The 27,979-nt window shown below is 41.0% G+C and overlaps 1 protein-coding gene and 1 long non-coding RNA gene across 3 annotated transcripts; one reads left to right on the forward strand and one right to left on the reverse strand.

The window, feature by feature from the left end:
* Positions 1-334: 334 nt before the first annotated feature.
* On the reverse strand, positions 335-27,933 carry LOC123773711 (uncharacterized). Its single transcript, XR_011224443.1, has 3 exons — positions 27,795-27,933; positions 5,252-5,831; positions 335-1,674 (listed from the first exon to the last, which is right to left on the reverse strand). It is a non-coding gene; the product is annotated as an uncharacterized lncRNA (long non-coding RNA).
* Positions 7,199-26,180, forward strand: LOC123773710 (peptidyl-prolyl cis-trans isomerase FKBP4). Of its 2 annotated transcripts, none has more exons than XM_045767569.2 (10): positions 7,199-7,328; positions 10,684-10,773; positions 12,297-12,441; positions 13,029-13,171; positions 13,983-14,103; positions 14,984-15,141; positions 17,634-17,874; positions 18,524-18,693; positions 20,205-20,393; positions 24,737-26,180. In XM_045767569.2, exons 2-10 carry the CDS (start codon positions 10,702-10,704, stop codon positions 24,842-24,844), a joined length of 1,347 nt encoding a protein of 448 aa, XP_045623525.1. In that variant the 5' UTR covers positions 7,199-7,328; positions 10,684-10,701; the 3' UTR covers positions 24,845-26,180. The 2 variants fall into 2 exon arrangements, with proteins under 2 accessions (XP_045623525.1, XP_045623526.1); XM_045767570.2 differs by having other exon boundaries at positions 7,237-7,314.
* Positions 27,934-27,979: the final 46 nt, after the last annotated feature.

The raw sequence follows: 27,979 nt of genomic DNA on the forward strand, positions 1-27,979 counted from the left end.
AAGTACAAGAGCGCCCAAAATTAACACACAAGACATGTAGAGACAGGCGTGTAGCTGCTGACTTTGTTTTTATTAATTAATATTACATGTTAAGCGTTTACTCTTAATACATATTATTACATATAAGTATAACTATCACACAGTAAATGTAATAGGAGTCTACCCAAAAACTGGCCAGTCAAGTATTTTGTGCGTTCGACCATGTTTGTGGGCCTTCAGATGCGAAGTGTAAACACTGACGGGCGTCGTTCTTATGAAGCCAGGATTATGTCCATCGCATCATTCATCTTCATTTAATAATTATTTTCTGATCAGGGGAAGGAAGACACCAACACATGGGGGCGTAAAATTTATTACAGGATAAATAATTCTGCAGAAGTAAAACAGGCTTCTAAGTAGGTCTTAACAAATGTATAAGTTGTAATTGTAATTGTATTTGTGCTGCTGTTTCAACAATGTTCCCCCCTCTTTTACGTCTATTTTTTATATGTACTCATCACATCTTTTCTTTTTACCCATTAGTTTTAAGCTGTAGTCATTAATGTTTTTCCTGCCCGAAACGCTTTGCGTAATAGTGGCTTTAGGCATTGTATGTACTAGCTCTATCTATAAAGCCAACAAACTTTGTAAATCTCTTTATGTATGTACCTTACCTAAATAAAGATTATTATTATTATTATTATTATTATTATAACATAGCCGTGGCTAACTCAAAATACACGAAACATCTTAAATTGTACACCTGTTGTAAAATAACGTAATCTTATAGCCTAGTAACAAACTCTGCAGAAACCTAATGTCCTATTGTCTAGAATTAGCAGTGAGGCGAATGGAACAAATCTAATTCTAAGTATAACAGGACACCAAAGTGAACAACATAACATAAGGGAAACCCTAGCTGGAGAATAATCAGGCGGCGGAAAAATACATAGTGACTGGGAATTAAAGCCTGATATGTATTTGGAGAAGAAAATAACCCCAGGCCAGAGGCCGAGCCGCCAAGGAAGAAGGAATTACCTGACATAAGGTAGGGCTTACTAGTAGAATGGCTGTAAAGTCAAAGTAGTAGCTGCGGACAGCGGAACACTTGGGGACGGGCGCTGCACCCCCACCCCGCAGGCCAGCAGGCCGGACCCCCCCCCCCCCCCCAGAAGGGCGAGTGCCCGCTGGCCGCGAGGGAAACCTCAGGGTGGTAGAGCAACTACGCTACCGAACTAGGAAGGAAGGAAGGAGGACAGACTGGAGGAGCTCGCACGTCGCCTCGACTTATGCCCCCTGGCCCTGGCCCGTGGGCGACAGTCGGTGAAGGTGGGGGGCAGGGCGGCTGTAGCAGCCGCGGCAGGGTCGACCTCGGTAGTTCCCATGCCCAGAAGGCTTGTGACATGAGAGGGCCCCCGAGCCTGCGCGATGGGCGCCTGCAGCGTCGGCCGAAAGGGGTGGAGGCTGCGACGCTGTGCCACCCGCCGCTTTGCCAGCAGGGGGCCTCTGGGAAGTGTGGTCGCCGTCCACATCAGAGCCGCCCGAGGAGGCCCCCGAGGAGGGGGAGGCGAAGCGGGAGGGGTTCGTCCTGGCCCAGGCCGGCTGCGTCCTCACACCACTGCGCTGTTGTCCTCGCACGACGCCGCCCGAGCCCTCTTCCGTGTTGCAGTTGCTGGGTGATCCGGCTTCTCGCCACTGCGGAAAATGAAAAAGTAAGCATCGGCAGGTCTAACGAGGGGGGAAAAAAACAGGCAGGGAGACCCAGCTGCCGCACCGGCAACCGTCACATACACAAGTAGACAAAAGCAAAGGTAAAGTTAAGTGTCCATAGTGAATGAGGATACCGGACATAGCTAAAGCTATCGAAATAAAAGCCAATGTAATAAAAGCTGAGCAGTTAAAATAGATTAAGAGAGTAATATTCATGTATAGATTGAACAGTATTATTCATGGTATAGTTTGGTTATAATAAGACCGTATCATTCATTGTATAGTTTGTTTATATTAAGACAGTATTATTCGTGGTATAGTTTGGAAGAATTGAACAATAATAATCTCAAAAGTGAAAAGCGAAATTATTTGAGTATCCCACTAGAAAAGGACACTGCTTTAACACTGCAACAGTGTTATTAAGTAAATACCGGGCATAACTGAAGCTGGACTATGTAACAAATTAATTTTAGAAAACTTAAATAAACAATAAATAACATAGCGAGGCCAAAACAGCAAGGGAGGCATGAGGCTTAAGCAGTGCTAGAAAACAGAATAAATAGCGGAGTAAATACAAGACAAACTGAAACTGAACAAGTAAATAGCTTAAGACCATATTATAATATACTTGTATTTAAGCTGAACAAATAAAAGATATAATATACTTGTGTTTAAGCTGAACAAATAAAGAGTAAACAGTGATAACCATGGACAATTTGGGTAGATTAAAGCAGGACTATACAAGGTATAGGATAGTTAGGTTAAGCAGTAATATATGCATGGTATAGGTTGGATAGTTTAAAACTGTAATGTTCATGGGATAGATTGGTTAATTAAACAGTACTTATTCATGGAATAGTTGGTCTAGATTAAAACAATAATAGTCTCAAAAGTGAAAACAAAATTATTTGCGTATCCCACAGCAATAGACACTGCTTTAACGCTGCAACAGGATTAGTAAGTAAATACAAGGCATAACTGAAAGCTGAACAAAGTAATAAATTAATTTAGGGAAACTTAAATAAATGATAACATGGCGTAGCTCACCCAAGCCGACAGACCTCTCTACGGCATGTGCCTGCCTACCCTGGAGGAGTAGAACAGAACAGTGAGAACGGGAGGGGAATATTATATTCTAATAATAGAATAAGACCGTAATATAATGTACTTGCATATAAGCTGAACAAATAAAGAAACAGTGGTAATCATGGGGAGATTTGGTAGCTTAAAGCGGGATTAATCAAGGGATAGGATGGTATGTTAAACAGTAATGTGCATGGTATGGTTTGGATAGCGTAAAACTGTAATGTTCAAGGGATGGAATGGTTATTAAAACAGTACTAATCAAGGGAGAATGGCTAGCCTAAAGCAATAATATTCTCAAAAGAGAACAAAATTAGTTGAGTATCCCACAGCAATGGACACTGCATTAACGCTGCAAGAGGAATAGTAAGTAAATACAAGGCATAACTGTAAGCTGAACAATGCAATAAATTAATTTAGAAACTTAAATAAAAGATAATAACATAACATAGCCCACCCAAGCGGACAGACCGCCCGACGGCATGCGCCTGCGCTGGAGTAGGACAGGACAGGGAAACAGGAGGGAACGTGTACGTGCGGGAACAACAGGCGGCTACGCCGAGTGGACGAGACGTCATGGAACAGACGGGCCGGTCTACGCCGGTCAGGACCACCTGCTGGGGCGAATAACGTGGGTAACCGGGCCAGCAAACATCTGGGGACGAACAAACCGGGATACACCGGCCAGCCCCAACGACTGGGTACGAACAAGCCGGGATACACCGGCCATCCCAGACGACTGGGTACGAACAAGCCGGGAAACACCGGCCATCCCAGACGACTGGGTACGAACAGAACGGGCTACACCGGCCAGACAAAACGTCTGTGACGAACAAGCAGGGCTGCGCCAGCCAGACAAACAGCTGAGACGAACAAGCTGGGCTACACCAGCCAGACAAACGACTAGGGCCAACAAGCGAGGCTACAACAGCCGGACGAACGTCTGGGACAAACAAGCTGAGCTACACCGACCAGACAAACAACTGGGACGAACACGCTGGGCTTCACCAGCCAGACAAACGTCTGGGCGAACGAGCTGGGCTAAACCAGCCAGACAAACGTCTGGGACGAACGAGCTGGGCTACACCAGCCAGACAAACGTCTGGGCGAACAAGCTGGGCTACACCAGCCAGACAAACGTCTGGGCGAACAAGCTGGGCTACACCAGCCAGACAAACGTCTGGGCGAACGAGCTGGGCTACACCAGCCAGACAAACGTCTGGGGCAAACGAGCTGGGCTACACCAGCCAGACAAACGTCTGGGCGAACGAGCTGGGCTACACCAGCCAGACAAACGTCTGGGGCAAACGAGCTGGGCTACACCAGCCAGACAAACGTCTGGGACGAACAGGCTGGGTTACACCGGCCAGCCAAACTACAGGGACAAACAGGCTGCTACACCAGCCAGACAAACGTCTAGGACGAACAGGCTGGTCTACACCAGCCAGACAAACGTCTAGGACGAACAGGCTGGTCTACATGCACCAGCCAGACAAAACGCCTAGTTACGGACAAAACGAGCAACACCGGACGGACAAACAACTGGGACGAACAAGCAGGGCAACACCGTCCAGCCAACGTCTGAAGAAGAACATGCCGGACGACACCGGCTGGCGCAAGGCAGCCATTAACAAGAAAGTGTTGGGCCTACCCACCGGGGCACCGCCGCCACAAGGGCGTCTCCTGCCCGAGGGCGAGAAGGGAGAAGGACAGGAAGGAAGCGAACACAGCCCAAGGCAAGCTCTCCTCGGAGCGCCATGCCACGTGGGTGATGCCGACCTTGGCATGGGCCCCTAGGGTCAGGCCCTAGGGGCAAAGACAACTAAAAAACCCGGCCAGGAGGCGTCGCCACCAGGGTGACGCCAGGACGCTCGCAGGGAGCCTGGCTGGACACGCACGGCCGAGCGCATCACGAACCCTGGCCCCTAGGGCCAAGCCTAGAAGGCGCAACAAACCAGGTTCCAGGGAAAAAACGCCTGGGACGGGGAAGAAAACGAAGGGCAGCCCTGGGCGAGTGCTTCACCGAGCTCCAAGCCACGTGGGCGCCGCCTACCGGGCTTGGGCCCCAGGGCTCAGAACCCCGGAAACCGCCGCGTGGCGTCGCCACAGAGGGCGATGCCAGACCACAGAAGGAGCCTGGCCGTGCACGCACGGCCAGGCGCGGGCGAAACATGGCCCCTAGGGCAAGCCTAGGGGCACAGCAAACCGGGGAGGGCACACCTGGGACGAAAGGTCCACCGAGCATGCAATAGGGCCGGGCCCCAGGGCACAGGACCACCGAAACCTGGCCACATGAAGTCGCCGCAGATAACCAGCGCACCAGTCCCGACCTGGAGGCGCGCCTGCAACCCCAGGAAGGCAAGCAGGCGGAAGACCCTAGAGAACTAGCTAAGCGGCACGAACGGGCCGCGAGGGACGGCGCAAACACACGCCAGCACTGGGGGTAGTCCTGACTAACATGTACAGGAAACTCTCTTACCTTAGGGTTTGCTGGGTAGGGCAGGGGGGCCCCTGCGGTACCGGCCTGGGATGTGGAAAGCCCCAAAGGATCAGAGAACATCAGATCTGGGACCATAGTAGCGGGGATGGAGTCCATTTGCTTGAGAAATCTCGTGAACACAGCAAAGCAGAACTGAGAAGCGGTAAGGATACTGGCCCACGTGTCGATGAGGCGTGGTGCTGAGCGTGGAGCCGCTTCATGGATCGTGGACCGGGTCGGGAGAGGGAGTGAGAGCGAGACCTGATGATTGATTGATGAAGATTAAGCCACCCAAGAGGTGGCACGGGCATGAATAGCCCGTAAGTGGTGGCCCTTTTGAGCCATTACCAGTATAAAGAGCTGATACTGGAGATCTGTGGAGGCGCGACTGCACCCTGCGTGACGGGAGATGTCTCCCGGACCAAATGGTGACCAGATGGTGAGCGAGACCTGACTTCTCGCGCTTTTTATGCCACCCAGGCTGGCCGTACCGCGCCTTGCGGAACGCGATGCGCAAATGTCTCTTCCTTCCCCATCAGAAACTCCACCGCCTTTCGTTCAAAAGGCAGTGGCCATATGCCTGTTAATTAGAAGATTTTAACTGTTAATAGTCTTATATTGGGGTTTTAATACTAAGTATTGACACACACACATATATATATTTTTTAAACCTAGAAGGGGTACCACATCTGGTGCAAGTGTAGGGACCCATAGCCTCGGAGAAGAAAATAAAGAGTTGACTTATCATCATGCAAATGTTGATCGTAAAAACATTATATACATATAATTGCCGTTGTCTGGAACAGGAAGACTTATTGATGTCCCCGTAGGCCATCTACTGGCTTCCCCAGGATGCAACCAACAACAATTGCCTAGCGTTTTACTGTCAGGTGAACAGGTGCATCGAGTGAGAAGAACCGTGCCCAATCATTTCTGTCGAGCTCGAAGATTGGACCAGGACGAGTCCCTCACTTGTGAATAGCGGACGTATGGACTACTGTGCTATAGAACCCTTATAACATTGTTATAAGCTATTTAATGATAAAACGTTATTGAAGTCTACATATAACAATTCAATTTCCCCGGTCAGCAAGTCAACTTTTCTAGACGCTTCTATGACTATGAGATTTTTTGTGTGGAAATTGTGTTTTGGAAAAAAAAGATCCTTAAAAATCGAAGGAACATTATCTACTTAATTTTTGTCGATACCAGAAGAAATACTAGATTAATATCACACGTTCAATAAAGATAAAACAGACTTTGGAATGGAAGGTGCTATGGTTGAGCAAAGCTCGCTAAGATTCAGCAAAAAGCGCTAAAGGTAAAGAGAGCGAGAGCTAAGTTAGAACAGACAGCACTTGAGATTTTTTTATTCATTTATTTGAAAGGAAAGAGAATACTACCTCTGGCTGGAAGAAGGGGAACCCTTAGCCTCGGAGGAAACCACACATAACGCATTAGAGGGAATGTTTAGGTCCCCAATACAGTTTCTGTGCTTTTTCTCCTACCACCCCCTTTCTTTATTTTATGTATATATACAAGAGTTCTTACATTCTTGTACAGCCATTAGCACGCGTAGCGTTTCGGGCAAGTTCCCTTGACCCGCCTTGACCAGCAGATAGCAATAGGATAGAACAGGGAGTGCTATAACCCAGCAGATAGCAATAGGATAGAACAGGGAGTGCTATGACCCAGCAGATAGCGCTACGATAGAACAGGGAGTGCTATGACCCAGCAGACAGCGCTAGGATAGAACAGGGAGTGCTATGACTCAGCAGACAGCGCTAAGATAGAACAGGGGAGTGCTATGACCCAGCAGACAGCGCTAAGGTTGAGCTGGAAGCGCTAAGATAGAACAGGGGAATGCTATAACCCAGCAGATAGCGCTAAAGTTGAGCTAGAAGCGCTAGAATAGAATAGGGGAATGCTATAACCCAGCAGACAGCGCTAAGGTTGAGCTGGAAGCGCTACTGTTAGCAAGTTTGGCGTTGAGTACAGCAGCAGCCGCCTGGCGGGAAGGACACAACAACATCCGCGTCTCTCTCTCTCTCTCTCTCCTCCAGGTCGTGACCGTCAGGTTGGTCGTCCAGTGTAGTCGTAGTTCAGGGTTACCTGACGCACAGAGCCGTGCTCTATGGGCTGATAATAATAATAAACCGGCACCTTGACACCGAAACATTCAATGATCACGATCACATTTCTAGAAGTATCTTCAGAGTTCCATTGACAGATCTTGGTGGGAAACGTCTCAGTTTTATTGTCTTGTGACAATCCCGTGACAAGATGAGTCATTAAAAGATAGTATTTCCACAATTGATGTTACTTATGTACAAATAATGGCTAGTAATTCAGTGTTGCACACGGCAGGGCCGTTGGCGGCATAGGCCTCATTCCCCTAAAGGCATGCAACCTGGCACTTGGGATAGGCACTGCGTCAGGATAGTTCAGCAATTGATCAATGAATACATGAATTGTACAAATACGGTTGTTTTTTTGGGAGCGCTAAAATTCTATGTAATTTTAATTGCTATTCGAAATTTTGTTACTGCAATTCTAACCTGCCTATATAGGCTGGAATTGTAAAGAGTGGTTAAAAGGAGGCATGATGCCGTCTTGAGACTTCATGGTGTAAAGTGTGCACATCCTTGCTCCTTGTACGCCTGTTCTCCATCCACTCACGTACAAAAAATCAGATGTAATGCAGACAAGGAGTAACAGTTTTAAGCTCGGCAAGCCAAGGTGTTGGACTGAAAATGGGAGATGCTTTTTCACTCACAGAGTTATAAACCAATGGAACAGCCTACCCGCCAAAGCCCTAAATGCCAAAACTCTGTTGAGCTTTAAAATCCAGCTGGAAAAAATTATCAGGACAAATGAGGTGGAACTTTGATAAGCCACTGGCTTTCTGTCCTCCTCGAGGCCACTAACACTAGTGGCCCTCAGGTAAATACTCCCGTGCTCCATATATATGGAGGACGATTTAAGGACCTCATATTTGCCATTATGCCGGTTCTAGCAACCAAATTTTAGATCGTTAACTGGTGCCTTATTTACAGTCACTGACCATTAAATCCGGAGTACGGTATTGAGTTTACAGAGTCCGGTATGTGTTAAACTGGAAGGCATTTTCATTTATTGTGACAACCTCTCTGTCGCTAGGGCAGCAGTTACAATTTTCCCTTCACTGATTTCACTGCTTGTTATGTAGCATTTAGTCAGCTAGTCAGTCACAACCAGTCAGAGGCAGCCATAGTTAAGTCACAGTCAGTCAGGCATTCACAATCACAAGTCACAGTCAGTCATAATCAGTCAAAGGCAGTTAGGCATTCACAGTTTGTAAACAACATGTCTGATGTTGTTTAGAGAACACTAACATTGTGCTCTCACAAATCCAATGTACCTTCTTGTATATAAATACATAAATAAATATAGATGGCAGGCAGGGCAGTCTGCCTCCAAGGCCACCAGCTGGTAAGAAGAAAGCCAAGAATCTGAACTGTACTGAATTAATGTATTAATCCCATACAGTTTGTCTAGACACGGCTTGAGGGGGTGGGGGGTATTTCTGGGAGGATCTGGTGTGGGGATGGGGGGAGTAGGATGTAATGGGGATGGGGGAGCTGAGGGGATGGATCGGGCGTGACCACAGCCAGTCTGTGATAGTCTACCTGCCCGCCTACCACCCTTCCAGTCAAATCCAGCCTGCCTGCCTGTACCTACCCACCCAGAAGCTGCCTGCCTGAACCTACCCACCCAGAAGCTGCTTGCCTGAACCTACCCACCCAGAAGCTGCCTGCCTGAACCTACCCACCCAGAAGCTGCTTGCCTGAAGAAAGAGTGACCACCAGCTCACCCACCCAAAACAGCCCACCTATCCACCATGCTTGCCCACAAGTCAGCCACCCACCCACCCACCCATCCACCCTGCCTAAAGACCCCCTGCTAGTCAGCAACCAATCCACCCATCCATCCACCCCACCCACCTACCAGCCAGCCCACTTGCCTGCCCACCCACCTATCAGCCAATTAACTAATCAGCCAGCCACCCAGCCAGCCCATCCACCATCCATCCTGTTGCTCTCCCAAATACGACTAAACAGTTACCGACATTTTAAAACCTCCGGATTTAACGACCTGGGTTCAGCCTCATATAGGTCGTTAAAGCAAGTGGATACCACACAAGCCCATGCTCCATATACTCCCGTGCTCCACATAAACCCAAGCTCCACACAAGCCTGTGCTCTTTATTTATTAAACTGCTGCTCCTTATTTTTTGTATTAAACTGCTCGTGTATTGAGATACAGTACAGTGGTACCTTCGTTTACAAATTTAATCCATTCCCAGAGACAGCTCGTAAACCGAAAATTCGCAACCCAAATCAAATTTTCCCATAAGAAATAATGTAAATTGAATTAATCTGTTCCTCACTCCCAAAAATATTAACTTCAAAATACATTTCATACATAATACACACAATTATTTTGTACTATGGTATGTACAAGTTACAGCTAATGACTTGTTGGCGTATAGAAGATGGTCAGAAGGCGAGGGGAGGAGGAGAGATGTTTGGAGGGGGAGTCCCCTTCCATTATAAACATCAGGGATGACTTCTCTGGGGTACTCTCTTTATGTTTTGCCTGCATACCACTAGGACCTGGTTGTGGCTCACTGCTTGTTGTTCTCACTAAGAATAGAGACTTGTTTTTCCTTATGTTTTAACACTTGTCTGTAGTGAGGCATCACAGTGTCTTTAAAAAGGTTAAAGCAATGACCTACTGCAGCCTGATTTGTATGAGTTGTTTCAACAAAACTTTGCATTTCTTCCCATACCATACACCACTTATTAATTGTTGAGGAACCCATGGTATGGTATGGTATATAATAACTACATTTGTTTAGAAAGCAAAAAAGCTGAAAAACAATGAAATTCTTTAAAAAAAATTCAAGTGCAAATGTCACTAAGTGGGAGCCACTGGCAAACTTAAGCGCGGTCGCCTATACCACCAGGAACCATGTGCTTGGTCGATCCCTACGTGTATCGACTAGTTCGCAAACAGATTCGAATTTCACAAATAAATTTAGCTCGTAACCCGAAAAATTTGTAGAGGTTCCACTGTACAGTATACCAATACTCTATAAGGATATCATTATGAAGTGAAGTTGTGATAAAAAAATTGTCCATTTTTCTGCTAGGTGATATAGAATTATGAAAAATACAGTACTGTATAATAAAATTTCATATAAATATACATTATGAAGTTCAAATAATATAAAATAATTCTTCGTGATAGTTTGGATTATTATTTTCTCCCAATTTTAATTTGATAATACTGTACAGTAACAGTTCAGGAGTATTGTGTCATACCCCCTTATTTCTTTTCTTGTATCGAAGGAATTTTTATCTTGTAACCTCTGAATACTTTTTTTGCAGGTGTTATAATTGCTGAAAATGAGTGGTGAAGAGTCTAACAGCAAGGCCATTGATGTTACTCCCAATAAGGATGGCGGTGTCTTGAAGGAGGTAAGTGCAAAATGCCAGGAATTATAAACAAAATGTCAAATTCTTAATAAAGGTCAGGTCTTTGTTAATATAGAAATACTAATATTGATATTTAAGAAACATATGTCTGGGTTTAAAAAAAATAATCTGCAAATGATGAGGTGCAAGCCAAGCTTGCACATCAACTCCTGTAATGTTTACACAATTGTTGTTAGTGTGGTGATATGTGGGAGACATTCTTAGCAGGTTTAATGGAACTGCTAAGGGTGATGTTTGATTATCACCAACCAATGGCAGCATGTACCAGATCTAGGCATTAGTTTTGAAATTACTGTACTGTCTGATTGAGATGTGATGTTAATGCCTTGACACTGTATTGGGCAAAGTAGCATCATACACACCTCTTCATCTGTCACAGCCATGGAACCTCATAGGGAGCCGGTCGGCCGAGCGGACAGCACGCTGGACTTGTGATCCTGTGGTCCCGGGTTCGATCCCGGGTGCCAGCGAGAAACAATGGGCAGAGTTTCTTTCACCCTATGCCTCTGTTACCTAGCAGTAAAATAGGTACCTGGGTGTTAGTCAGCTGTCACGGGCTGCTTCCTGGGGGTGGAGGCCTGGTCAAGGACCGGGCCGCGGGGACACTAAAGCCCCAAAATCATCTCAAGATAACCTCAAGATAGCCCCACAAATGTTGATATTCAGTAGGCTCAATGGCTGCTGTTTTCTGGCAGTTGTAGTTTTTAAGGCTTTGTCTTGCACTTGTCAGACCCTGCAAGGCACAAGGGTCCCTTAACAAATTGTAGATACATCACTGTATGCTGAGATAGGTTAGACCATTACATTTCAGTTAGACAGCTCTAGTGCTTTCAGCAATATGCTGTAATACAATTAAGATGCGGCAAGTTCAGCACCTCATAGTTCTTAATACAATGTACCTAGCTTTGTGTTGTGTGTACAATACTTGTGACAACACCGTCTAAAAATAAGCTATAATTTGGTTAAAGTAGATTCTAATGACTATAAATATACTGTACTAATTACCAACGGTCATTAATTTACAATATTTTTACATTTTGCGCCCCCAAAATTCAAATGAGTACGAAGTGCTTTTCTATGTAAGTTTAATATATTCAAGGTTTGTTATGTATGTAATAACTGGTTGAAAGGTTCATGCTCAATATTATCAAGGTATTCAGTACAGTATGTTGTTTTTAAAGATTTTTATTTAATATGTAGAAAATTCCTGATACTGTAGTACCTATGTTTATGAAAAGTGTGTGTGCGCATTTATGTAAATTTATCATTTGTTTGATATTGTATATAATTGTGCTTAACATTGCATGTGTGATATTTGCAGAACTACTACAGGGTATAATGATTAATTTTAATGTGACTTTCATCTGGTCAAGGCTCTTACTGTATCATGTGCTCCTATAAAAATTTTTGTTTATTGACTGATGTTTAGGTATTAGAGTTGCTTATGTGCTGTTTCTAAGAATTAGTGTTACATCCAAAACATAAATTTTTGCCAATATCCACAGATCTTGAAACCAGGGGAGGGTGAGGAAGGTCCATGGCAAGGTGACCGTGTATTTGTACATTATGTAGGAACACTTGCCGAAGATGGATCAAAGTTTGACTCGAGTCGCGACAGAGGGGAGCGCTTTGCCTTTACCCTTGGGAAAGGTAAGAAAACTACACACACGTTTGAAATGCTAGATAATCAGGAAGATTCCAATTAGTGTATTTCTAAAAAAATATATATATTGAGGGGCAAATGTACTCTGTTGTTTTAATTTTGTCCTAAATTAGGCATTTATTCCTAGTTCCTGAACTGTGTATGATGTCTGGGTCCCACTTTCCTCAGTCTCAATTATGTAACTAGACCATATACAAAATTTGTTTTCCACAGTGGGTAAAATGTTGCCTAATAGCGCATGTGATTAGTGTACTGGGTGGACTCTTGCAGCTAAAGTAGGTACAGTACTGGCATAAAGGAGCAGGTAGAAAGGGACTTTTAGGTATCCCGCATGTATTTAAAAACTGTACTAGACTACAGTATTTATTATTATTATTATTTCTCACAACAGGAAATGTTAAAAAAATTGTTTGTGGTGTTTGTAGATATGTTTGTTTGATGTTACAGTATTACATGATAGGATCTGGCCTTGCGACTCTTGGAAACACTATTGTTTCTTTTTGGTCGCTTATTCGGGCACAGTTTGGTGGTGGTATAAAGGATATTGGCAAATTATCAAATTTTTTCTTCACAGGTGAGGTTATTAAGGCTTGGGACTTAGGTGTGGCTAGTATGAAGAAGGGAGAGATTGCCAAACTAATATGCAAGAGTGAATATGCTTACGGGGAGCAGGGCAGTCCACCGAAGATACCACCCAATGCAACTTTAGTGTTTGAGGTTAGTGAGCAAGGCTTTGTTTTATAAAGCAACTAAAGATATATTTATCCTGTGTATATATGTATAAATGTTTTAACATTCTGCAAAAATTTATAATAAGACTAGAAATACTAGGTGCTCAGAAATGCAAAATCTCCAATGTATCCTTGTGAAATGACAAGATTGGAAAATTGTCTTAACGTTCAAAATGCAACTTGTCGGAATTGCCACCGAGACTGCTGAAAAAGCGAAGATTATTTTACTTGTTTTTCTTATAAAATGGTAACATGTATTTAAAAGTATCTGGCTTGCACCAGTATGACCTGGGGCCAGATTCATGAAGCAGTTACACAAGTACTTATGAATGTATACATCTTTCCTCAATCTTAGACAGCTTTGTTTACATTTATTAAACAGTTTGCAAGCATGAAAACCTCCCAATTAACTCATTGTTATTGTTATAAACAGCCTCCTGGTGCTTCGGAGCTCATTAACTGTTTAATAATTGTAAACAAAGCCGCCAAAGATTGAGAAAAGATGTACAGGTTCGTAACTGCTTCGTGAATCTGGCCCCTGGAGAGCATGTTCAAGACAGTCTGCGTAGCTCTAGAGCAAAATGTTGACTGGTCCTGTCCATGGAAGCAGCAGGACCAGTCAACCAGTTAAGCCAGCAGATTGTTCAAGAAATCAAATGTCTTATTTTCAATATCTCTGCCATGTTTAGCTTTGTCTTGTTCACTGGTACTGTATTAAATATTTTAGCATGGATTGCTTTAAAATATTTAAAAGTATTTACTTTATGTGTATGCTTATATACAGTCTTCCTTGGTAGGTTGAGTTGTTTGAGTGGCAGGGTGAGGATATCAGTCTAAAGAAAGATGGGGGTATAATGAGAAGGAACATTGTGCCCGGAGAAGGCTACCAAACCCCCAATGAAAGCGCAGTTGTGGATGGTAGGTTTGCAGTGTTCTGTACTATTACTGATAATGTCTACACAGCATTCACACCCATGTAAATAACCATGAACAAGGGTTTACACAAGTGGCCACATTTGTACATGTTAACACGGTGACTTCTAGTCTTCAGTACAATACTCTCATTGCAGTACTTTCCTTTTATGTTACATTTTATTACTTTTGTGTCCCTCCCCTCTCCAAAAAAAAAGGTAAATAATTTTAATGTGTAATGGGGTGGATTTGTAAAAATATGCAAGGTAACTGTATTGAATGTTTTAGATTATGAACATGGAAAATGCATTGGAGGGGACTCATAAATCCCTTAGAATGCTGTGTGTGTTTTTCTCCAAGGCTATAGATCCCAGTTCTACCAGCCAGAGGTGGTACTTATTCTTATTCTGTTACTTTAGATATAATTAAGTAATTGACTTATCAAGCAATTTAATACAGTTTATTGTTGAAGTATTCCCAGTATGGGGCCAGATTCATGAAACATTTACGCAAGCACTTACGAACCCTGTACATCTTTTCTCAATCTTTGGGGGCTTTGTTTACAATTATTAAACAGTTAATGAGCTCCGAAGCACCAGGAGGCTGTTTATAACAATAATAACAGTTGATTGGCAAGTTTTCATGCTTGTAAACTGTTTAATAAATGTAACCAAAGCCGTCAAAGATTGTGGAAAGATGTACACGTTCGTAAGTGCTTGCATAACTGCTTCGTGAATCTGGCACATGGTTTTGTCAGCTTTATTTTTTCTTATTTTTTTATGCTTGAAGTTTCCTTTTTAAGATTTCTAGAATATCTTTGTATTGGCGTGAAACTTAAAATAACAAAATTCAAGCCAAATATAATAGCAACTTTGCTCTATTTCAGTTCACATTACTGGACGAGTGAATGGTACAGTGTTTGATGACAGAGACGTGAAATTCCCACTAGGTGAGGGAATAGAGCACAACATTCCAGAAGGCTTAGAGAGTGCACTTGAGAAATTCAAGAAGGGAGAAAAATCAACAATCAGTCTTTCGTCAAATGTAAGTGCATTTGATTTGTACGTTTGCTTCTTATTAATTCTACTTCTGCCTCTTCTTCCTTTTTTTTTTTTTTTAAGTGTAATTAATCTCATATCGGTGAATTCGACCACATTAGGTTTCCCATTCCCATACCACAGTTTTGGAATTTTTCTACTTCCCACACTGTGAATGTGTTACACATGGAATTGTGTATCTAAACCCCAAATATTAATGAAATTAATAAAACTGTCTAGTGAAAAAAAATCTAGAAAATGTAAAAAGTTTAAACACTCATAGCTAGTATAGATGCTGATTTTTTTTGTTTTTTTGTTTTAAGATGGTGTCTGTTTACTGTCGTACAGAGGCACAGGATGTGAGCCCTGTGTAGCTGCGGGAGTTTTGAATTGCTCCCTATACCTAAAAACACTATACAGTGGGGCCGGGAGTTCAAATAATTAACCTTTCTCAAACACAAATTTTGTGTGCATAATCTGCGTGGTAAATGCTCCAACTTTTCCAAATAGTTCAATATCATAACATGAACAGGAACAAACAAAAAAATTTATTGATAAATAATTTCAGTTTTTCATGAATTTAATTTCACCATTTTTTATTTTATTCATTATGGGCTCAGAATGGCATATAACATTAATTTTCCTCTGGACAAAATTTAGTTTGAGAGTATAGTTTACTGTAAAAAACAAAAAAGTCAATGTGGCCTTCAAAACATGTGCAAAATTTTAAGGTAAAAATATAGAACTCCCAAAGTTATGGGTTTATGAATAAACTAGTAGAGGAAACCTTAGGTTACCTTAAGGTTACCTTGAGATGATTTCGGGGCTTAGCGTCCCCGCTGCCCGGTCCTCGACCAGACCTCCTCCTAGAACTAAGAACTTAGCACATGTAAAAATAGTGAGAATCGCTCAGAAACTGAATTTAACAGCTTGTCTCTAAAAATTGAAAATCCTGTTCATGGAGATAATTGAAGTTGAAGTTATTGACAATGAATATGGTAGTTCTAATTTATGAATATTCGTGTATGTTTTAATAAATATTGCTTGGCATTCGTACTCGAATATGTGAAAGCTGTAGGTCAGTATGTGTTGAAATGAGGGCAAGAAAAAATACTCCCTCCCCCCCCCCTAAAAAAATATATATAGGGATGAGGATAATGGGTTAATAAGGATGATAAGTATACTTTATATAAGTGATAAGGCCCGCATCTGGTCCCTATTCATCAATACAACCTAAAGAGACAAAGAAAATAGTTTTAAAATCTGTAATAACTTGGGCCCCAAACAATTAAATCGCATGTTCTATCACCTGTGGCTGATTCATGTGTTGACCAATTTTGTTCCAACTTCACATCCTTAGTGAAGGGATGTTTCTACATCTTAGTGAAGGGTTTCTACATCTTTCTCCAAGATGTAGAAACCACAACAAAAATCAGATAAACAAAGGAGAGAGAAGGTAAACCCCTCCTCCCGTCAAATAACATTGGTGGAAGTAACAGGTTTACTTCAATAATAGCAAATACATTGCATAGGGCAATGTATTTATGATTTATAAGAAAATACAGCGTAAAAACATTCTCATTATTATTTATTATGTAATATTCAGCAGTGATAGAAAGGCACCAGCTGAATATCCACTTTGTAGACCTTCTTTACTACTAATCATCATCTTTGTGTGTCGGACAGGTGTTTGCATCTCATTATTACTGCATTATCCCTCAGTTCCATTTAATAGGAGCTGTTTTCCTTATCAAATTTTTTTTGTTTTGTTTAATATTCATATTAAATCCATTTCTTAACATTTTGATGAAACTTTAACAGTGCTGATGCGAAATAATTGGAGTTTTGTTTATTTTCAAATAATTTTCACATAATTCGAATATTTTTTAACTTTAAGGCCGGGAGTTCCTCAACCACTGTGCAGTGCAGTGGTTAAATTCAGGCAGTACGTGATCGTGCAAAATAATTGAAACTGAACACGTGGATAATTTTTTTTTTTTTTTTTTTTAGTACTTGCGGAAGCATTGATTAACCTTCTCGGGGCTAACCTTTAGTGAAAGGACTGATTAATATACCAGACACCTGCACAACAGATAAATACTGAACACATCCACAAGGCTGTGAGGAGGGTGATGAGTGAGGGAAGTAGCACTCCAGGTTGCAATTCTTTTCCATGTCATGGTACAGTTGACTAAGGTGCATCTGGGAACATCCCGTGCATTGGGCTCAAACCCCTCATCCCCCTTTGTGGACTTGTTCATTTGATATATCACGCTATTATGATTTCTGTATAGATAAATACTCCTAGCTTAGAAAGTTGGAGTACAGTACACATCTCACTGGAAGGTAGAGTTGTGCCAAGATCATAGTCTCTCAAAGTTTAGTACAAGAAGGCTTAAATAGCAAAAGGTAAAAATGACATTACATCTGAAAATTTGCCATGTGAAGAAAATGGATCCTAATTTTAATTCTACTGACTGGTAATTTTTTTTCCCACAGTATGCATTTGGATCTGCAGGAAATGCAGCCATTGGTGTTCCACCTGGTGCTTCTTTAGTATATGAGGTCGAGATGAGGAGTTTTGAGAAGGCTAAGGAGTCCTGGGAGATGGACCAGGAAGAGAAAATTGAACATGCCAAGGCGTGCAAAGATCGAGGAACAAATTTCTTAAAGCAAGATAAATATCAACTTGCAGCAAAACAGTACAAGAAGATTATTGGTCTTTTGGAGTATGATTCCGGTGAGTATACCTTGGAAACACAAACCAAAACTGTCTCTATTTTCCCCTTCTTACAACTTGTAATAAAGTTGTTACATCTTGGCTTAACGTGTTTATGACATATTAGAACGTTGTTACAACTTGCTATATTGGTTGCTAGAACTGGTCAGGAGGTGTTAAAACTTGTTTGAACGTTGTACCAATGTCGTAGTTTCGGTGTGTGTTTGGCGGGTAGTGCTGTGAGATCACCGAGGAAGAAATTATAATAGTTAAATAAGATTGTTAAATAAGTGCATTGCATTTTCTCCCATTTTATCATGACTGGGTCAGCTTTTGTTCTGACCAGTAATATATGGCAGAGAAAATCTTGCATTGCATGTTTAGTGGTCTTATATAGAAAACTTTCAAGTATCAATACAATTCAGTATAATATAACCAGGGAAATGATTATATATGACAACACACAAAATGTTGAACATTTAGTCTCATGAAGAAGGGAAGCTGTTCTGCTCTTTCATCTTAGAGCTGATATCTTCCCTGCCAGTAAACGTAAAGAATTTTGTTTTTGTACTATATAGTAATCTTTTTATATGTAGGCTTAAAAGATCATTACAGTAAAAGCAGTATAGATACATACTTGGTTTGACCAATAATTGTGCTTGCATTTCAGGTTTGGATGATGAGAAAAAAGCTGAAAGTCAAGCAATCTTGCTAGCAGGGCATTTAAATCTTGCAATGGCATATCTTAAAATGAGTGAAAACTCTCTTGCAAAAGAGCATGCTAGCAAGGCCCTTGAAATGGATAAGAAAAATGTTAAAGCTTACTTCAGAAGAGGGCAGGTAAGTGTGTCTTAACTACTGTATGTTTATCAATACTTAGCATTTCTCACTTTGCTTTCCCTTAAGGAGCATTTCTTAAAACAACTTGAGTCAACAACCAAGGGCCACACACTGATAGTTGCAATGACTTGTCGACCTTTGCTCCACCAAGATGAGGAGCCTTGCAAATAGTCTTGCCATGTAATTGGGAAAGGGAGATGGTGGAAAATATTGTCAACCATCAGAGCAACCACTTGGTATAATACAAAAGGAATGAAGAAACCACTTGGCTGCTGCTTCAACCAATAATTGGGGTCACCAGGACAGCTCTTTTAACTACTGATTACCGAGCTACCTGCCACCTGACCACCATTTGATGGCAGCACCAGTCACACGACAAAGTTTGATATACAGTACATAATTTCACATTACAGCAATTACATTGTAATATATCCTGAAAATTTGATTGAAGCCGTTCCCTATAATTAAACGTCGTCTGTTTTAGGAGACTAGGAAAATTGTAAATATATCATGTACGCTTATAAAAAATCCAAGATGCTCTCATTTAATTATTTTCATAAATGATAGTTTGTGATTTTACCACATGCATCAAAGTACAGTAGGGGCTTGTATATAAAAGAGTTTATCTTTTTATTAGGTAATAATAGCCAGTTAATTGTTAAATCTTAGTAATTATTGGGATTTCATTCTCATAATTTTTCAAGAAGTTATTAAATAATGTATGCTGTATTTACCTCGGGAATCTGTTTTATCATTTGATATAACGGTTCAATATTTAGTTATTTAGTTACTAAACAGTGCTCTTAAATAGTACTGTATTGTAGTAAATAGTATTTTTGAAGCCATTCAATACTAAATGGTACTAACTTAATATTCTTAGCTTATTCTTAACCACTTGGACTGGACGGTAGAGAGACGGTCTCAATTAATGCAGGTCGGCATTCAATCCCTGACCGTCCAAGTGGTTGGGTACCATTCTTTTTCCCCGTCCAATCACAAATCCTTATCCTGACCCCTTCCCAGTGCTATATAATCATAATGGTTTGGCACTTTCCTTGAATAATTCGTACTCCCCTTCCCTTGTAACGGTAGAGCGACAGTCTTGCATCACACAGGTCGATGTTCAATTCCTGACCGTCCAAGTAGTTGGGCATCGTTCCTTTCCCCATCCCATCCTAAATCCTGATCCCTTCCCTGTGCTATATAGTCATAATGGCTTGGTGCTTTCCCTTGGTAATTACCTTCCTCCTCCCCTTGTGCATTTTTGAACCAGTATTTTTTAAGGTTGTCTACTGTGTCCTTATGTTGTTCTTAATTTCTTCAAGATACCATTAATACTTATTAGTGTGATACAGTGTAGGAGGATGCCTTCAGTCTTATAAAATGTCATTAATAAGGAACTTGTGTATAGAACTGTTGTATACTGGTGGTGGCTTCATGAACAATATGAATTGTTAAGTTTTAGGTATAATGATAATTCATGTATGTATTGAAATACTGTCTTCTTGCAGGCATACCTAAATTTGGGTGAACCTAATTTAGCCAAAAATGACTTCGAAGCTTGCCTTGAGGTAGAACCAAACAATAAGGCAGCCAAGCAGCAGTTGCAGCTGTGTGTTGCCAGGATGAAGGCAGATAGGTTGAAGGAGAAGCAGATATACACTGGAATGTTCGAAAAGTTTGCCAGACAAGACAAAGCGGTAAGAGCAGTGAGTGATGTTCACTGAAATATATTACTACTGTATATGTATTTTTCATAATTGGTTTACTTTGAACTTGTTTTATAATTAGAACAAGATTACAAAAAAAAAAACTTGGCACAGTACTATATGGTTATTTGTCCATCCACTTGGACTGGACGCATCCAAGTGATTCGATGCCATTCCTTCCACCCCGTCCCATGCCAAATCCTTATCCTAACCCCGTTCCCTATATGTATGCTATATAGTCATAATGGCTTGGCACTTTCCCCCGGTAGTTCCCATCCCTAGCTGTTGAACTTTGTTCTTAGCTTCACATGCCATAATAATAGTTAAAAATGCTGAACATTGTACCATCATGTCGACTCAAAATACTGGTTAGGCATCAGCAGTGGCCCTTATTAACAACAAACTGAAGAGAAAACATCCAGTGATGAATTTTGAGTATAGGTATTAAGTACGGTTTTCTCTTTTATTGGTCTCAGTTACACCAAATAGAAAGTGATAGTTTTTTATTGTACAAAAGATATCTGTGCTCATTATGCTCAGTTTGAAAAACATATTGCAGTGTTACAGAGGAATACTGTCAGTCCAGTTAAAATAAAATGCAGTTTGTATCACACTACCGTTTTTTAATTGGATTCCACATTATCACATCTGCTGATGTGATGTACGAGTGATATGGTGAGCAGCAAGGTGAAACAAGAATGAACGGTGACAGCTCATGGAAAAAGGATTAGGATTTCCATAAAGCATTACTGTATACTGGATAGTGAGGGGTAGCATAGGCATAGCATAGCATATAGCATAGTGTTGTCATTGTATTGTATTATACAAACATACATGGGAAAAAATTCAGCTAATGCAGAGGAATACTCTGCTAAATGTGGGAGCATGCAAAACTTTAATCGTTTGAGCAAATATAAAATGTTAATAAGACTAGCTTGTATAGGCTAATTACACACACATTATTGTATGTGTGTGTGTGCATGCGTGCCCACCGTGATGGAGGTAATGCTACTGTGAGTACATGTAGAAGCAAGAGGATTGCTATGTGCTCACATAATAAGTTGCTGTTTATCTTTTAGATAGTAAGGGTCTGTCATGTGGTACTTCTATGGTTAATTGCGTGACCTGTGGCAGTGTGGTATAGTTGGCTTACAACCTGGTTGAGTTCAATTCCCGGGCAAGTGAGATGCGAGTTAGATGACTGTTTTGGGCTACATTATAGGGAAGATCTGTCGTTACTTGCTTGATGGGGTTCATCAGCCGACGACATCAGAGGGAGCCGGTGGCTGAGCGGACAGAACATTGAATGCGTGATTCTGTGGTCCTGGGTTCGATCCCGGGTGCCGGCGCGAAACAATGGGCAGAGTTTTTCACCCTGATGCCCCTGTTACCTAGCAGTAAATAGGTACCTGGGAGTTAGTCAGCTGTCATGGGCTGCTTCCTGGGGGTGGAGGCCTGGTCGAGGACCGGGCCACGGGGACACTAAGCCCTGAGATAACCACAAGATAACCATGAACACAACATTTCGCCTATACGGTGCGGCAAGTCTCCCTCTAACATACACTTGTTTTAGTCGCCGCCTTAGCACAGCACAACAAGCACTTTTGAAACTTATCCTCAACATAAATGCGTCTCCCAACGTCTGTACTGGTGCAGTCATTAAGAGGACAAACCCTTCATGCAAACTGCGCCTTCTATCGAGAAGATGGGGTTCTGGGAGTCCTCTACTCCCCATGTCCAGCCCGAGGCCAGACTTGACTTGAGAGCTTAGTCCTACAGGCTGTTGCTTGGAGCGGCCCGTAGGCCCACATATCCACCACAGCCCGGTTGGTCCAGCACTTCTTGAAGAAAACTATCTAGTTTTCTCATGAAGATGTTCACGCTTGTTCCGGCAATATTTCTTATACTCGCTGGGAGGATGTTGAACAACTGTGTACCTCTGATATTTATAGTGTTCTCTGATTGTGTATATGGCACTCCTGCTTTTCACTGGTTCTATTTTGCATTTTCTTCCACATCGTTCACTCTAGTATGTTGTTATTTTACTGTACTGTATAGATTTGGGACCTGGCCCTCCAGTATTTTCCACATTTATATTATTTGATATCTTCCTCTTCTCCTTTCTAATTGAGTTTATTTGGAGAGCTTTGAGATGATCTCAATAATTAGGTGCTTTATCATGTCTATATTCTCTGTACTCCCTCTATTTCAGCAATCTCTCCTGCTCTGAAGGGGGAAGTGAGTACCGAGCTGTACTCGAGATGGGACAGCCCAAATGATTTGAATAGTACAACCTTTGTGATGGGATCCCTGGATTTGAAAGTTCTCGTAATCCATCCTATCATTTTTCTGGCTGACGCAATATTTGCTTGGTTATGCTCCCTAAACATAGGTCATCACCTTTGTGATGGGATCCCTGGATTTGAAAGTTCTCGTAATCCATCCTATCATTTTTCTGGCTGACGCAATATTTGATTGGTTATGCTCCCTAAACATAGGTCATCAGACATTATTCCCAAATCCTTTACATGTTGCTTTCCTACTATGAGCATATTTGATTTCATTTCATACCTTGTACAGTACAGTACTGTATTATGTTTTAAGGTCCTCAATTTATACCGTACCTGAGTACCTGGAATTTATTACTGTTAAACATGTTATTTTCTGCTGCCAAGTTGAAAACTTTATTAATATTTGCTTGTAGTTTTTCAGTGTAATTTTCTTACTGATTTTTGTGTCATCTACAAAGGATGATGCAAAGCTGTGACTTGTATTTTTGTTTATTTCTGATATGAGAATAAGAAAAAGCAGTGGTGCATCAAGGACTGTACCCAGAGGTACAGAGCTTTTAACTGCACTTGGACTCAATTTTATATGGTTGACTGATACTCTTTGTGTTCAGTCCACGGTCACTTAATGGAGCGCTGCCCTGCTCCTTACTGTCCAAATTGTGTTGTCCCTCTTACAGTTGTGCATATCCTTGTTGAATGTCTTTTTCAGGATGAGCATGTGTCTTGCTTTCCGACTGTCCCTCGAGGTCACTTGTCCCTCGATAGAATTTTTGGTGAATCGGATACTTTTGATATAGTTCCCCTTCTGTGTTTCTGTTCTCGTATTGGCATTCTTGGTGATATTTAGCCCCTCTGATTATTTCGCATTTTGAGGGTGCTACATAGCCTTCCCGGTTTGGTGCCTTCTTTTGATAATTACCTTACCTTACCTTTGTGTTCTGTTCGACAGAAAACTGAGTATCCAGCATCCTACTTTACCAGTTATTCGCATTGACCTCATTTTGTGTGCTATTACTCCATGGTCACATTTATCGAATGCCTTTACAAAGTCCATGTATACCTCATCTGCATTCTGTTTTCCTTCTAATGCCTCGGTGATTTTGTCATAGTGGTCAAGTAGCTGTGAGAGGCATGATCTTCCTACTCTTAAATCCATGTTGGCCTGGGTTGTGAAGGTCATTGGTCTCCATGAATCTGGTGACCTGACTCCTGATCACCACTCTCAAATACTTTTATTATGTGGGATATTAGTGCAACTGGTCTATAATTCTTTGTCAGTGCTTTGCCCCCTCCCTTGTGTAGAGGGGCTATGTCTGCTGATTGAAGTGCATCTGGTATCTTCCCCCATGTCCAAACTTTTCCTCCACACTATACTGAGTGCCTGTGCTACTGGCACTTTGCATTTCTTAATAAATATTGAATTCCACGAGTCTGGGACCCAGGGCTGAGTGCATGGGCATGTTGTCAATTTCTTTTTTAAAATCAGCAATGCTCATGTTGATATCGATTATATTTACAGGGGTTTGGATATCACGCATAAAGAAGAAATCCAGGAAATCCGGATCTTCCACTTTCATGATGTTTATTGGAGTGCTAAACATCCTCATACTGCTGTTTTATGATTTCACTAATTTCTTTGTCGTCCTCAATGTATGAGCCTTCACTCGTATGAATAGGTCCAATACTGGCAGCGGTTTTTGCTTATGGTTTTGTATGTGTGAAGAAATATTTTGGATTTTTCTTTATTTCTTAAATTGCTTTCTGCTAGCTGCCTTTCTTAAATCTGATATGAATGCTTCAGTCTCTGCTCGATTTCTTCAATCTCCCTGTTTTAAATTATTCTTTCCTTGTATGGAAAGAGACATGTCTTAAGCATTTCTGTTATTTTTGTTCATCTTTTGTAGTGTCGTCTGTGTTCTCTTTCTATGATTGACCTCTTTCTGGCTTTCCGTTGGTAGGGCAAGACCTCAATAAGCATAACGGTTCTACCTGTACCCAACACTGTGAAACCTTTTGATTTCTCACCATGTTATTCTGTTACAGAAAGAAGCAGCCAAAGCCAGCAACAAAGATGTCATGGCAGGGGATGTTGGTGATTGGAACACTGCTGATGAGAAGAATGACTCTGAGAAAAGTGAAAAAATTTGTTGATTCTAATACGCCCAAAAGGTTTAATGTGCAATTTTTTTTTGTTTATGTAAATTTCATGTGTTTATATGACCAAGCATGATTGTGTAAGTGTTCATTCTGTAGCATAGAATTTATGGATGATTTTTAGCCATGCTTTAATTATTTTGGAAATTTAATGAATTGTGGGAAAGCTAATTTTGATCCCTTGAAATGTACAGATCTCTTCTTTGAATTTTTAGAAAATGCCACATACGAATGGTTTGTTTTTCCTCAAGGTGAACGTGAAGAGCTTATCTAGGATGATATAGAATTTGTCCCTTTCAAGTGCTATATAGTCATTGTGGTTTAGAAGTTTCTCCTAATTACTTTACCTTCTTTCTTCCCAGGAGGAAAAATACCCAATATGTTTGTTAGCTAAGATCCACATTATCAAGCATATTTTGTTTGGCTTCAAACGTTGTTCTAAATCCTGTTAATAGTTGATATACGCTTCATTCATCTTGGCAGTCTTCTACTACAGTATGTTCATGTTGCTATACACTGGTAAAGCAGAGTTTTTGTCATTTTTAAGATTGCTTTGAAGGTTTATATGCTAGGAATGCCTAAAGATGTGCAAAAAACTTCATAGCATTTTCAACTGCTAAAGTAGTTGGTTGTCAATACAATAATTGTCATGCATTTTCTGATATGTCTGTCTCTTGATATGTTTCTATGAATTAGAAACTGATTCTGATGTGTTTTATGAATTATCTATGAATATGATAACTTATGAAAATTAATGTATACCTGTATATTTGAGAAAATTAATGGGTAGAGAATGTTCTTGATATTTAAAAGTAAATGTTCCCTTAGGTTGCTCATCTAAGGGTTAGGTTCTAGGCTGAAGTAATTAATATTTACTGTGTATATATAAACCTTTAACCTTTAAAACAAAAGTACTGTACTGCAATTTGATTTAATTTTCTTTCAATAGAAATTGATATTGAATATATTTTGAATTTTTGGAAAGGATTTAAAAGCATTGTAGTGAAGTTAATTTTCTACTCTTTTTTTTTTATCATTTATATATTACTAAAAAAGACATTTTTTGTTATTACATGTATTAAGCATTGTTTTGATGGCTGCTTCATTGTGTGGAGTTTACACTTTGATCATTTTAGTACAATTTTATGTTATCTATGTTAAGGAATTTGTGCTGTGATTTAGGTTCTCATTATTGACACAATACTGTGTAACTGTAACCCATTGGTAGGTACATTTTAATAACATGTCATGTAATACATTTTCTTTAAACCAGTTTTAAAATTGTCATTGCATGTTGTGTAATTTGGTCCAAATAAAAATTTGATTCAACATATCTAATATCTATTTTTTTTTTTGTTTTTCACAAAATGGATTTATATTTACAAGAGTAAATCTCTTTGGTATATTTTGACCAAACCACATATTAGAAAGTGAAGGGACGATGATGTTTTGGTCCGTCCTGGACCGTTCTCAAGTCAATTGTGATGATGGAAGGAGGCGAGGCAATAAATAGGCAAGAGAGGTGAGAAGAAAATCTCTTTGGTATACAATGGCATTGCTACACACCGCCTCTCAGTATATTATCCAGTGTCAAACCCTAGTGTTAACACTTGCAGGTGAAAGGTCCTGCATAGGAGGATATGATTGGGCATCACTTGCCCCTGTATGCTTAGTAATAATTGAGGTGTGCATGTAAGACAATTGGTGGATCATGTTTCTGGGAAAATTCTGCTAATGAATAATATGGGGTCCAATACCTGGCACGAGGTTTTCATCTGCATAAAGTAGATACTGTATAGTCCTTGCACACATTTTGAAACCTGCATGGACAGCAGCATCCTTGACATTCTTGCTCTCAGACTATTCTACCTTGAAGCCATCAATATCAATTGATGCAAGTAATTATTAAATTAAAAGATGGCACATAGATAAATTGATACAAATTTGTAGGGATTTCTATAGTTAACAATGAAGATGGTGTCCCAAATTGCAAATGTTTGTCCATTTTTACCACCATGTTTGAATCACACTTTGAGAGAGATTTTGAATGCTCCTCTATGCTTGCCTCTAAATCAGTTTGGTCTGGCTTTTTTTAATGCTTCTAGATCAGCTTAGTGACTCGGTTATGGACAAGTGTACCTTATCTATCATGCTTTATTAATATTTACACAATTAAAATTGAAACCACACCTTAGCATTAGAGAATCTGTACTAGTGGGTCTGTAGTTCTCTCTAAATCGTAGACCACCATTTTATTTTTATTTTGAATTAAGAGGGCCTACAGTTGATACAATTATGGGATCTATTATACCTTAGAGTTCTGCCATCCTAGTGTATGGACTTAATATATATGTCACCCCCCCCCATTAAATGGTATTACTTCTGATGTTTCTGCTTTGCTGGACCTCTGCTACTGAATATCAAGTAATAAGTAAATTGTGCAGGGTTCATCACTGGACCGCTCGTGTAAGAAATGAACAATATCCAGCTCTGCCACAAATACTTGGTTTAGTAAAGAGCATTAAATCGAGTTACTAGTGTTGGTACCCTCGGAATAAGCGTTTAAAGGCGAGTCTACTTTCATTTATATTCACAGCTAGGCACAGGGATTAGATATACTGGTTCAAGCCTGATCATGAACATGCACTTCACTACTGTAAGAGTAGCAGCAGATGAATGTAATAGAAGCCTCGAGGGAAGATTTGAACCTGCACACTGGGTTCTCTGAAGCACATGCCTTAAGCCACTGGACGACGATATTCTCATGGCTCCTATTGATTTTGCCCAACCACTTTGGGTAGACGGTAGAGCTTCATGCAGGCCAGCGTTTAGTCCCTGACTGTCCAAGTGGTTGGGTACCATTCCTTCCCCACATCCCATCCCAAATCCTTATACTGATCCCTTCCAAGTGCTATATAGTTGTAATGGCTTTGGTAAGTAAACTCACCTCTGGCTGTAACACTGAAGTCATCCTTATCTTTGAGTCTAGCTGGAAGCCTCTGCCAAAAGACTAGCAGTAAGAGTTGGCTTGATCCCAGCTGTACGTATTAGTATTCACTCACCATGAGAAATGGTAGTTCTTACCAGCCCTCGTTTCATATCTGAAACGATTTCAAGTTATCATATATCATA

The sequence above is a fragment of the Procambarus clarkii genome, chromosome 72, assembly GCF_040958095.1.
Source record: "Procambarus clarkii isolate CNS0578487 chromosome 72, FALCON_Pclarkii_2.0, whole genome shotgun sequence".
Classification (NCBI taxonomy): domain Eukaryota; kingdom Metazoa; phylum Arthropoda; class Malacostraca; order Decapoda; family Cambaridae; genus Procambarus; species Procambarus clarkii.